Source organism: Calonectris borealis, chromosome 21, assembly GCF_964195595.1.
Source record: "Calonectris borealis chromosome 21, bCalBor7.hap1.2, whole genome shotgun sequence".
Lineage (NCBI taxonomy): Eukaryota > Metazoa > Chordata > Aves > Procellariiformes > Procellariidae > Calonectris > Calonectris borealis.
Genome location: NC_134332.1, coordinates 9632978 through 9645847, shown reverse-complemented (window position 1 = coordinate 9645847; position 12870 = coordinate 9632978). Strand labels below are relative to the sequence as shown.

Genomic DNA, 12870 nt, shown 5'->3' with positions numbered 1-12870 from the left:
ATATTCTCTGGGCACTCATGTGGAGCAAATCAGCCTCCTTGTCTTTGCCTTCCCCAAATGGGGCATAGTTTCATTTTGCCCTTCTAAACAGCATGTACCAGAGCAAGAGCTGCTTTTTGCTGATAGGAGAAGCTGTACCTGTGTTTGCATGTGATTTTTGCCTTGCCTGTTTAAGCTCTTCTGAGAAGGGCTGTGTCTGACCATCGCTGAAATGGTAAGCCCACGGGTACCGGCCCCAGGATCCTCCCTGCCCCCGTCCCTGCCAGGATTTCATGTTTTGTGGGGTGCCTTGCATAACAAGGCCTTGATCTTGAGCACGGCCTTCAGGCATTACTGGAATATGAGTAAATAATAATTAAGATCTGGGCGTTTGCTGCAGTGAAGGGTGTTTATATGAAGGTTAGATGTGCGTTATGGGTGCTAATGTAGATGGGTGTGTGAGGATCCACCGACTAACTTCACCCGAGCGTTACCACCCCTGGTAAAGGTGCTGCATCTGTTCAGCTGCTTTTTAAAACAGCGTTGTGCTAAGAGCAAGTAGGTGTCTAAATAAAAGTATGTTTCAAGGAAGCAGCACAATTTTGGCAATCCAGAGACAAGTAGGCTTTTTTGCAAAGCGTTTTCAAAGCAAATTGTCAGTAGGTTCCAATTTCAGATGCACCGAGCGCAGTATATTGTGGGGAGGAGGGCATATCGGCTGCTGGGGGAGCGTTGGATCATTTCCATCGCTGAAGAGGAGCGTGTCCTTCACTGGCAGCGGGCTTATAGGCTCCTGTCTCCTCCATCACCTCCTACTCCTCGGTAGGGCTGGAAGTGGGGAGGTGGTGGTGCAGTCTAGTGGATCAAGTAGGTGACTGGGAGTTGAGCACTATATATTAACCTTGGCTTCTGTGCTAATTAATCAAGAATATGGGTTATATCCTTTAAAGCTACGGAGTTATTTCGGTTTAGCAAATTACTGCTACTCAACTGAGACTCAACAGCTGAGCGTGGTCCTAGTTCCACCCCCCTCCAACTGCAAAGTAAATCACTGCAACTTGTTTCAGCTAAAACATTGTGCTTTGCTGCTTGGCTGTGTTACGGTGTGCACGGCCAGGTACCGCAGCTCTGTGTGAGGGTGAGCTCCAGGAACTCACTGCTTGCTGGCATCTGCCTATAACCTGAATTGTTTTGAGCAAGTAGTTCAGGTTCACTCCGTTTTGGTATTTAAGGGATCCTCCAGGTTTTTGATGGGCTAGATTGACCTCTGTAGCTGCCCATCTTCTTCCATAGACTGGAGAGACTGACCTGGAATGATAATGCTTCTAACTTGTCTCCTTGGTTGGTAATTGAAGCTTCAAGTGCTAAATCTAGGCTTGTGCATTTCTATTAAATGGTGACAGGGAAACCCAGACTGGCATGGTAAATGCTGTCAAAACCTATGTGGAAAAGTTGCTACATTAACTGAAGAGTACTGCTGTAGCTCTTTGAGGACTGTTTGAATACGCTGACTAACATATTGCCTCCCAAAGAGAAACCAGACGTAATTTCCATGCCATGGATGCACTGGTTTCGGCAGTGAGGGCTGGCTACCTGACCTGTGATTTCAGGGTAGATTACCGTGTAGCTGGGGAAAAAGTGTAAATCCAGTATTAATAAGGTTGTTGCACAAAATTGCCAAATCTGAGCACGGTGGTACTAGCTTTCAGGCAGTCGGATTGGCACTGCAAGTAGCAGAGGTGTCAGTAACACTTCAGCCAGGCACCCACACAGGCACGCCATGCTCCGTCTCAAAATAAAATAAAAAACGATATTGTCACCTGCTGTTGATCCAAAGGCGTGGATTTAAGCCATGTGTGGCAGTAGGGCATGTTCCCAACAGGTCAGCAGTAACTGTATTAGGGAAGGAGGGAGCGTGGGTGAGTTATTTTGATTTTGTTTGAAACAATAAAACCCAAGTTATTTGAAATCTTAACAACAGAACCAGCTTTTAGCACCGGCGTTTATAGGGATGAGTGGGCGAGTTGTTTAAAGGAAAAAAATCTTTGAAAACAGTCCAAGTAAGGGTGATAATTTCATCCTACAAGGGAAGCGCGGTGCGCACGTCTTGTGTTTGAGCAGTGTGTGTATGGGCTGCACCAGGGGCTGTGGCTGTGCGGTTTGCAAAGCACGCTGAAGGGCACACGTGTGCCGAGGGCACGCTCGGGCGCACACTCGCAGCTCCCTGGTGTGAGAGCTGGAACCTGAAGTCGCAGGTGGTGTCTCTGCAGATCACGGATGTCTCACTCGCTCTCCTTTGCTGCATCCTAAACCCAGATGCAAAAAGTCGTTTCCTCTTGCTGTTCCAAGCACCGATCTCTTGTGTGTGGGCTCTGTTCCTGTATTATACCTGTCTTCTGCATTTCACCCTCAATACCAGCTTCACATGCCCCCTTTTGTAGCTGTCCCAAGTCGACTCAGCTCTTCAGATAAGGGGCAGAGTCTCAGTTCTGGTTCGTTCCCCTCCTACCCTTAGTATACCCTTAGTATCCCTTCTACCCCTTGATATCCCCTTAACTCAGCCCCCCAGCAGTGTGGCAGCGGGGAAATGGCGGCCGCAGCACAGACGTTCAGCTCACACAAGCTGCGGCAGCGTCTGTGCCCCTGCACCAAGCGTGACAGCAGGCAGGTCGGCTGTGCCCTGCCTCTTGCCCTTCCTTGCTCCTTCTTTACCTCCTCAGTTGCTGTAGCAATTTTAAAAATCAAATCTCAAACTAAATTGAAGTTTAGTATGTGAGCTCCCCAGGCAGCAGCTTAGTTTGAGGCCGATTCCCAATTGTCTCTTGCCTTCCATAGCCTGTGGCACCAGAACAAAATAGGTGCAGAGTAATTGCCTTTTGCCCGCTCTGTCCCGATGCTAGGATTTTGCAAGGTCCTGTGTGATGGAGAGTGGACTTCTCCTGGCACATGACAGATGGGGCTGCCCCACAGGACAGATCCTGGCCAGCACCAGTGGTGCTCCCGGGGGTCCATCTTGCATGTCTGCAGTGTCCCCACCGCGGTGGTTCTGTCTCGTCAGCACAGGGCGTTTTATCACTTGCTGCTTCAGAGCTTGTGTTTGCCCTTGAGCACAGCCTGACCCCTCCCCGTCAGCCAGATCGGCCTCGTGGGCACCGACGGACCCACAGTTCATGGCTGCCCCAGCCCTGCTGCTCTCCTTCTGGAGATGCTTTATGCATCCGTGATGCCTTGCCCTTGGGTCCAGGATCGTTGCGGAGCCCAGTGAGGTTCACAGCCCCTCTTGGGATGGGAGGGGGCTGGGGGCTGAGACCCGCCGTGCCCTGCACGCTGCCTGGCAGTGAGCGGGGGCCAGGGCCAGGTACCGAGCCAGGAGTCCTGACCTCAGGCCCCACACAGTTTCCACGTTTCCAATTACTGTGTGACTCCTGGAAATAAATTACTGGTATGGAAAGGCACAGGCAGTCCCCCAGAGCTGCATTTGTTCAGGATAAAGAAATTTCCTATTTTTGCAATGAAAGATGAGAATGAAGTGTAAGAGGACAGTGTGGACAGAGAGCCCAGAGTGCCAAGGGGGCTCGGTCCCCACTTTGCCACTGCCCTGCCAGGTGGTCTTTGGCAAGCTGCTTCTCTTTCCAGTGACCCATTTCACAGTCACAAATCCACATTTCATATTGACATTTCATACATGGGAGGTAAGAACAGCTCTTTGGCTGCTGCGTAGCATTTCCATCTTTCTATGTTTAAAACCTTGTCTCAATTAGAAATTTCTCTCTTAAACAGTGGTACGTTTAAATTAAGAGATGCTTATGGCTGAGCATATTTGGCTTTTGCAATAGGACAAAAAAAATCACGTATCTAATAATATGAGGAGCAGGAGGACTATCGGGAGCTAAAAATGGTCATTCAATATTTTGGTGCTTTAAATCAGAGTGATCATATTGTGTCTGTATGTGCACCGTGCATTTACTGTCGTGGTGCGTGTGCCTGTAGAGCTGAGTGTGTTTGCAGATGTAGTTCAGGAAAATTGATCCCAATCTATTTTTAAGGTAAAGTGTGTGTGGTGGGTAGGAGGTGAGGAGGTGGAAGGGAAGCTAAATATTCACATAGCTCCGCTGTGTGTTTAAGAGCATCATCTAATAACACTGGGATCGTGGCAGCGAGGTGAGGGAGAGAGGAGCGCTTCGCTGGAGCCCACCCCCTCGCGCAAGGGCACGGGGTCACTCCGGGAGGAGCGTGGCGAGCAGGGCTGTCGCTTTAAGCTGCATCTCGCACCCAGCGGGTCATTGGTGCTGGCGACGTTCTTCACATGGCTGCGCGCTCCGCATAAATCTCTGCTCCGGCAGCGAGAGCGGAGCTGGGGAGAGCTCTCTCTGGCTGCTAGCAGTAGCTAAAGAGCATCAAAGTGGCAGCCCCGCATCGCCAGCCTCTGCCCTGCGAGGTGAGGTCGTTCTTGCCCGTGGACATGTAAAAGCTGGAGCCTGGGGAAGAGCTGGCTGCTGAGGTCAGTGAGTAAAACTCGGTTTTTGTTTGTGTTTCTCTTCTGTCCTCTGAAACGAGAGGCTAGATCGGGGGTGAGAGAAGGAGGTAGATACAGAGATACAGAAGAGAGATTTATTCGGGCCAGGGCTTGGATATTGCCTGTGTATGCTTGTTTTTTTAAAGTTTACAGGTAGCTTCAGTTTGAACTTTTTATTATTAACATTTTTGCAACTTTCTGGGAAATAGATGCAAGCAATGCACAGACTGCTTGGGTGCCTGCCGATGTCTTATAGTAGAGCGTGGTGAGTGTGGTGGTGGTTCTCTGCGCCTGGCCGTGCTTACTGGGGGAGGACGGGTGTCTGCTGGCCAGCCCTGCCTTTCGGAGGGAGTGTGGCAGCAGTACTAAGGATTGGTATGGAAAGGGAAGTGCTGTCCTCAGCAAAGACTGGACAAGTTTAACAGCTTTTCTGACTCTGAAGATGACGGTCTCATCAAGGAGTGGAGACTCCAGCCAGCACCGAGCTGTTGGTGGCCGGGGACTGGGAGAGCCCCGCTCCCGAGCCCAGAGATGATGCTCCAGACATTTCACCTCTCGGTAAAACAGGCTGAGGCTTTTGGCCAGGGGTTTCCTTCCACGCCTCTCCTCCAGCCCCTCCTCACCTTCTGGAAAGCTCTTTCAAAACCTCCCCTCCGATGCCTTTCACCAGGTGAAGCGATGAGGTGGGGAAGTTAGTTCAGTGGCTGATGCACCTGCGAGGTGAGGGGGTTTGGGGTTGCGGCCATGCTAGCGGTGCTGGCCCCCGCGGCAGTTTCCTCTGGGGCGAGGTGCTGGGGTGGTGTGGGGGTAAAGCAAAGCCACGTGCAGGGGACTGGCAGGCAGCGGGGGCAGCCCAGGATAAAGTGCTCCCAGCACTGGCAGTCACCAGCACCCCCCCAGCCCCGCTCCTGCCCGGTGATTTTGGGGTCGACTGCCTTGAAAAGAGGGTAGGTAAGCAGTTGTGATGCAGAGGCAGATAAGGCATGGCACGTGGGTGTAGATGTGTTGGAATGAATATCTGCCAGGCTCTGGGCAGGTAACTGCCTGTTGGAACAAGGGACACAATTTTTCCAAGAACCGTCCGCAGTCGAGAGCTTGGCCCTGGGGACAGATCGCTGGGTCCTGTCCCAGTTCTGCCACTGCGGGACGTGGTCAAGTCACTTCACCTCCAGGTTGTCTCCTCACTGAAATAAAGTGAGGAGGAGGAATTGTTGGTGGATATGTTTAAATGCCAAAGCAGTGCTCTCTGAGGGGCTGCTGTGGGAGTAGCGGTGAAAACTGCGCCGTTATCCCTGAACCTGCTGCCGTCCTCACCTTGTCCCTGACCTGGCCCACACACCAGAGCCAGACTGCCTTCGAGCAGCAGCTCCTGAGCTGGATCCGCTGTGCCAGACCCGCCAGGGTCCATCCTGCTTGCAGGTAGGGCAGCGCCGTCCCGCTCGGGGGGCTGGGCGAAGCCAGAGTGAGCAGTCCTCGAGCTTGATGAGTCCTTGCTGCAGCGGGGCAGGTCTGCAAGAAGTTGAGCCTGGAGGAGAGGAGGGGGACCAAAGGCAGGCCAGCGCCTGTGGGGACGCTGGCTGTGAAAGGAGAAGCTGATCTGACGGAGGAACAAGGTTTGGCCCTTTGGGTAGCTCATGAGAGCGTCTGCAGTTTGGTCTGCTGGGCGACGCTCCCTTCGAAGGGGACATTTCACCCGTGCGTGGTACGGCAGGTGCTTTTGGCATGCGGCAGCGGCAGGAATCGCTGGGGGACGTGCCATGGCTCTGCCAGCGCAGAAATCATCTGCTGTGGTTCTTGAGGGCCTCTGGAGCCCTGTCCCAGAGCAACCTGGGAGCGTGTTGTTGCGCAGCCATGATCAGACAGGCTTTTGGTGGGTCTCAGCAGCAAATGCGGAGAGAGCTGCATCCCGCCCTGGCTGCCGCTGCTTCCCAGGGAGCCCTCCGGCTCTGCCCGAGCTGACGTTAAACCCTGTGGGGCAGCAGGAAGCTGCGGGAGAAGCCGCCGTCGCCAGAGCCGTTCGGTTGAGGGTATTTCTGACAGCAGGTGCTGGTGCGCGATGGGGGAGCGCAGCCGGGGCCGGCGGGGGGTATGGGCTGCTCGGGTGCCGAAGCGAGACTGGGGACAGGGTGCTGCCTGGGAGCTGGAGCAGCGCTGTGGAGCAGAAAGCCCAAGCCACGGTGCCAGCGGCATTGCCCTGCTCCGGCCAAAGACTTACGGCTTCTGGCCTGGGATGTGTGTGTGGGGCCGGGCACAGGGACCCCCCTCATCTGCCTGCCAAGGAGCACCATGTCCTGCTCCCCAGGGCCCTCAGGCATGGGAACACCATGTGAAACTAGCACAGAAATAATTAAAACATTCTCTGCTGATCCCGGGATGGGGCTCGGGAATGGGAACGTGTCGGAGAAAGGCTCTTCGCTGCAGAGGCACCGGTGAGCAGCGGCGTCCAAGGGCAGAAACCCTGCAGGGCATTTGTGGGCTGTGGCTTCAAGTATTGGGAGCTGGAAGGTGGTTTAGTTCTTGCAATTAGGCCTTCTTCGTTTGTTTAACGGCTTTCCTGAATCCGAGTGAAAAGGGCCAAGGGGTTTTAGGCACAGGAGTCTGTTCCGACTTTGCTTTGCTTGGGATCGCTTCAGCCTTGGCCTCACCTGCGCATCCGGAGCAGCCAACGTGAGGGATTTCCCCATGAGATGCTGGTCTGTGCCCTGCACTCCTGTGCCAGGGGGCAGAGCCAGGCAGCCCAGGACCTTCTCGGCTGGAGACTGTGAAAGGTTTTATTTAGCATGAGTGAGAGTTTATCGGAGAGGAAAAAGGGTGCATTTGTGCTCCGCAGGGCAGTGACCTGCAGCCTGGGAGAGGCAGGGGCTTGGGGCAGCCCCAGCACTGGGCTCCCCCAATCCCTCCTGAAGAGCAGAGGGGCTCCCTGGGGTGGCATCGCTGCAGGGAGAAGAGCGGCAGCAGGCTCCCCATCACGCTCCACAGCTGCTGTTCATTGTCTTTCCAACACCTCAGCTGTGTTTTACACATCCTGGATCCAACCTGGCAGGTTAAACAGCTCATCCACCAGCAAATGAATGTATGCAAAAGCCTGGATGCCTTCCAGTGAGGGAGGCCTGTTTCAGGTGAGTGAGTCCTGCTCCCAAGCTGTCCTTAGCCAGGTTGCTCAGTTCTCTGATGAGCCGGCAGCGTCCAGGTAGAAATAGCACTTGCAGAAAATGGGAACAAAGCTTGTCCCCCAGGTATGGGGCCTCTGCCTGCCTGAGATGGTGGCTGTCCCTGTCCTGCCCGGGGTCGGGGAGCAGGAGCAGAGGCTCCACGCTCGTCCTGGTCCCCGCGTGGGGAGAGATGTGTGTGTCTCTGTGCCCGTGCTGAGGGTAAGCATGTTTGCAGCCGAAGCTGCGCCGGCCGGGGGTGATCTCTGCAGCGCCAGCAGCCCCTGGTCCGCAGGTGCCAGCAAAAGCCCCGGGTCTCTCTGCCCAGCACAAAAGGGGTTGGTTTGCCGCTTTGCCCGTGATGGAGGCTGGCTGACCGGAGGAAAACAACAGTTGGCAGAACTTGTGTAGTTGTGGTGCTAGACGTGAAGGATGGGTGACGAGGCCAGGCAGGGACACCAGCCGTGGGGTGAGAAGTGATCTCAGGGCTGGAAACCAAAGCTCTGCTGCCCAGGAACCATTTAGGGCTCTGGGTCTTGGGCCCGTGGTGACTGGTTGTTGTGTGTCTGTGCTATCGCAGGACTGTTGCTCAGCCCCATTAGGGGATGCCCTGGCTCTTGGGAAGACTCCTGACCATCCTAGATGTGCCAAGCCCTGGGCAAGCACAGCTCGGTAGCAGACGGTGGACCCCAGGGTGTGATTGCACATCCATCTGCCCTTGCAGCTCATTCCTCGGGGCCAGGAGCAGACTGTGAGTGGAGGGAGCCAAGTGTTTCGTGGCTTGTCATATTTGGGCACTTTAATTAGAGGGGTGCAGGCCTGGGGCGCGGTTTGGCTGGGGCAGTGCTGGAGGGAGCCTGGCGTCAGCGGGTGCTGCTGCGGGCCCCGCGGCACCCCACGTCCCGGGCTGGCGCAGCACGTGCAAGCCCTAATGCTGGCCCGCGGGCACTGGCCTCCTTGCCCCTCCGGGTGCCACCGTACCGGGAGGTACCCAGGCATGCAGCCAGCCCCGTCCCACACTTCACGTGCACCGGCTGCTCTTCCTCCTGATTCAGAGCATCCTTTCCTCTCGCGGGCACGTTTTGAGCAGAGATCCTGATAGGGGAAATTGCAGGGTCCCTGGCAGGATGCTCTCAGGGGGCATCTGGTCTCTGTGGGGGGGAGGCCGTGAGCTGGGGGCTCTGACCAATGCGCTGCCCGGCTGCTCCCTGCAAGGCAAAACCTCCTGTGGACCTGCGATTGCTCTGATTTACTCTGTGCAGTTGCGGGGAAGCTAGAGGAAGGTTTGGTGTGAATGAGCCGGCTTCCTCCTCTAGCCTGAAATTTGGGTCATGCAAACCAACGTAGCAGAGCTGTGATAGATGTAGTTCATCCTCGGTTCAAGCCCAAGCAAGCTTTGATTTCCAAGGTGCAACTGTTGATGGTTCAGAGGGTCCGTCTGAGCTGCTGTTGCATTAGCGGATCAGCACGTGGAAAGAGGCGAGAGGGGTTTTTCCCCTCCCCGATCAGCTCCCACATTGCTAATGTTCCTCTCTGGCCCGCTGCTAATTTTGACGCTGCCCTAAATAGAAGCTGAGTGCATCTCATCTGCTGCGCTTAGCATACAGGAAAATTGTTTTCCTTCATTTACTGAATCCAACTTGCGTCTTTAACCCTGTCAGCACAAGTCTCTCCCCATTGCAGACCTCCCTGGAAGGACTTCGCATGCCTCTGTCCTGGTGAAGATCTCTTTGCTGGGATCGGCACTGCACATGGTAGGAGAGGGAGGGCTCCCGGATCGCCCAGGATGGCCACTGGCAGAGCTGGGAGAGGGGCTTTGCTTAATGAACAGCCAAGGAGATCCCTTTCTCAGCTGAAAGGCCTGGTGCTCCAGGCCAGCTCTCCCTGTGCTCTCTCCATCTCTCCAGCGCAGCGTGCTGCTCCCCAGGAGGGACCCAGTGCCCCTTCCCAGACCGGCCTTCCCCAACCCATGCTGGAAAACAGCTCAGCACAGGCAGACCCAGCTGTAGGAGTTTTTGGTTGGTTTCTGTTGTGGTATTATTTTCAGCATCTGGTCCCACCAGATGCAGGGACCCTTCCTGAGCCTGGCAGATGCCTCTCTTATCGCTGTCTAATTTTATATCCCATTCTGAGTGGCTCCTCGGAAAGATCTGCTGTTCCTACTGCACTGGCCGCTCCCGAGCAGGACTCTGGGTTTGCTCTCCCAGCACGGGGCACGCAGTCCCCCTCTGCACTAGAACTGGACACAACACAGCACTTTCGAAAGGCTGCCTGCCTTGAACGCGAAGCCTTCTGCAGTGCGACTTAAATATATCGCTGTCTAGTGCAAGGTGCTTATTTGGGCCTCTCGTGCAAGAACTGTTTTCCTGAAGAACTATAATTTTGTGGCATTTGCAGCTCGGTGACTGTTACAACAAGCGGTGTGCTGAGGTCACAGGAGCACCGAAAGGAAGCATTGGGAGTGCAACGGGCAGTGGCCTGCAAAGATTAAATTTAGCTGGTTAGAAAGGACGGCTGAGTGCTGGCATGCCTGAGCTCAGCTGAGCCTCAGCTGGGCACACTTCAGCCAGGGCGTCCGCACGGTTCCCCCTCGTCCCTCGCGCTCCCAGCCGAGGTCCCTCTCTGAGCCCACCCCTTTGCCAGCCCACGAGCTCCTCTTCCCCGCCGAGCTGTGCCAGGATGACTGCTGTCCCCTTTCCTCCCCTCTTTGCCTTTCAGCCTCCAGTTTGTTCTGAGCGCTCAAGATGCTCTGCAGCAACAGAGGCTGCTCTGCGCGGGGCTCATCTGCTCACTGGTAGGAGCCCGGCTCCGGTTCGGGCTGTGGAAGTGCTCAGAGCCCCTGGGGCCGGCCACAGCGCGAGTGACCTGTTGGAGAGGCCACAGCTCTCCACGGATGCCCCTCTCATGGAGCACAAGTCGCAGAGCAGCTCTTCACTCCGTTCCCACTCAGGGGTCCCTGTGGGAGAGGGGACCTTTGTGATGCTCTGCCTGTGGCCTCCTCTAGGAGGATGGTGTTAGATCGCCCACACTGAAGGGTGGCAAGAGAAAAAGAGAGAGGTTATTTCAGAGCCAGGAGTACAGAGGGACCAAGTAGCAGTGACCCCTGGCAGGCTCCAGGCTGCGGAGCTTGGCAAGCCGCAGGCACAGCCAGGAGCCAGCCTCTGAACAGAGCAGGAGAGGGCACGGCGCATTGCCGAGGCCACGCCAGATGGAGCGATTGGACACGGGGAGTTATTTGGGGGCGTTCTGACTTTCTTCTGTATTTTACTGTCTTTCCAGAAAATCAATCGGACCCCTTCGGATGAGGAATGCTTCTTTGACCTGCTGAGCAAGTTCCAGAGCAACCGGATGGATGATCAGCGCTGCCCGTTGGAAGAATGCCCATCAGAGGCTGCAGAGGCAGCTGCCACACCGGTCCCTGCCCTGGAAGAACGGATATGTAAGCATCAATGCGTTTATAAGTCACTATTACCATGGGAGTGACGCTGCTCCCATGGTGTGGCCAGCTGCCGTGGTTTTACTGTGAATCTTGTGATGTTTTCCCCAAGCCTCAGCTCTCTGAACTTAGCAGTTCTTTGGCAATCTCCATCATTATTTAAGGAAGAAAGAAACATTCTTATGTAAATGGTTGCTGAGGGAAAGGCTGGAGAATATGAACTAAGGCTTGGAGAGTAAACTAGCAAGAGAAATGCAAAATACACTTGGATTTTTTCAGTACGGATCTTTTGAAGGCCTGGTTGGCACGAGGACTTTTGCCTCTGCCAGCATCTCCAGGAGGGAGATGCTGATGGGTCATTACTGAGGGAGCCTTGTAAGAGCCTGGAGAGCTGGGGCATGCAGAGGGCTGGGAAGGGCTTTCACAGGCAGGTTAAAGCGTTGCCAGTATTTCTCATAGCGTTGCCATGGAGGAAAAACTTCTGGATTTTGTACAGTTCTTGGATGCTGTGGCAATAGGTGCTGTGTAAGAGCAGAAGGATGGATAAACAGTAGGAAGCTCCAGCAGGCAGACAGCTAGCTCACCCGTAGGAAGAACGGGGATAAATTGAGGAAGCTGTCTGACAAATAGCTGGGACAGGAAAGGCAGGTCAGGTCTGTGTTTGCACTTCAGTTTCATGTCTTTTTTTATGATACGGTGTTGAGGGCCTTTGTTTAAACCAAGCTGGAGAGAAGCACTAAAATGTGCAGGTCACTTAAGCACCAACACAAAGGGCTCAAACCACTTCATTTGAACTCATGGATTTGTTTATCGGTTTCCAAATGAACATGAACTACAAACAGGAGAGGAGAGACCCCTGACATCCCTCTGAGTGCGGCAAGAGCCGCAGCACAGGACTGCTCAGAGAAGTAGGTGCCAGGAGCAGGGGCTGAAGCGGCAGTGAGAGCAGAGCAGTGCGGAAAAGGTCAGGCTGTGGCAGGAAGGCACGTTGGCTGTGAGGTGAGCAGGTTTTTATCTTCTAAAAATAGGGTGGAAATGAGCATCGCTTTTTCAAGATACACATTTCTGATACAGAAGTGCCTTTGGCTGTAACAGCTGTATAATTTAGGAGACTGAGTTTAAAATACGAAGCTTTATAAAGAATGTACAAGTAGGCACACGTTCTGTTCAGCTCTCCGTTTGGTCTCTGAGCCTTTCAGACATGTTATTTTCAAGGTTTCTTTGTGAGCTGAAGGGGAAGAAACTCATCTTCACATCAGCGATGAGATTTTTACGTGTTTCTGCAACTTCACGAGCTGGGGTTCTAAGAAGAGCACGTTGTGTCGGGAGGCTCAGGGCACCCTCTGCTCAAGTGCTTTGTGCTCACTGGGACAGTAACACCCATCGGGCCAGGTTTCTTACGGTTTTCTTTTGCTTGTCCCTGTTCCGAGTGCAGTGTCTGTTGTTTGGGAGTGTTTCACTGTCCTCAGCTGCCAGGAGCCAGCAGGCTCTTTCCATTGAGCGCTGCCCGAGAAGCGTTTCCAGGCCTGTGGGCTGACTTGCTCGCTTTGCCGAGGTCCCAGCATTGCTTGTCTGCTGTGTTTGAAAATCCTCCCTTTGTCCCGTTGTTGCTCTGCCCCGCGTGAGCCCCTCGGTGGTGCCAATGCGATGCCGCCCGGAGCAGGCGTGCCAAGGCTGGGGTCACACTGCGCTCCGGCCGTGCGGGGCCTGACGGCTCCTCCAGTGCTCCACCCCCATGGCTAGAAAGTACCAGGCGTGTTGGGTGTCTGGATGGGATGCTCCCCCCAAGG

The 12870-nt window shown here is 54.5% G+C and overlaps 1 protein-coding gene across 1 annotated transcript in view; it reads left to right on the top strand.

Annotated features, from left to right (window-relative positions):
- Positions 1-12870, top strand: part of GPSM1 (G protein signaling modulator 1) — an 83425-nt gene that overhangs the window by 66286 nt on the left and 4269 nt on the right. The window contains exon 12 of the mRNA XM_075170725.1: positions 10924-11083. Coding sequence (XP_075026826.1) covers positions 10924-11083 — 160 coding nt within the window. The remainder of the gene's footprint in view (positions 1-10923; positions 11084-12870) is intronic.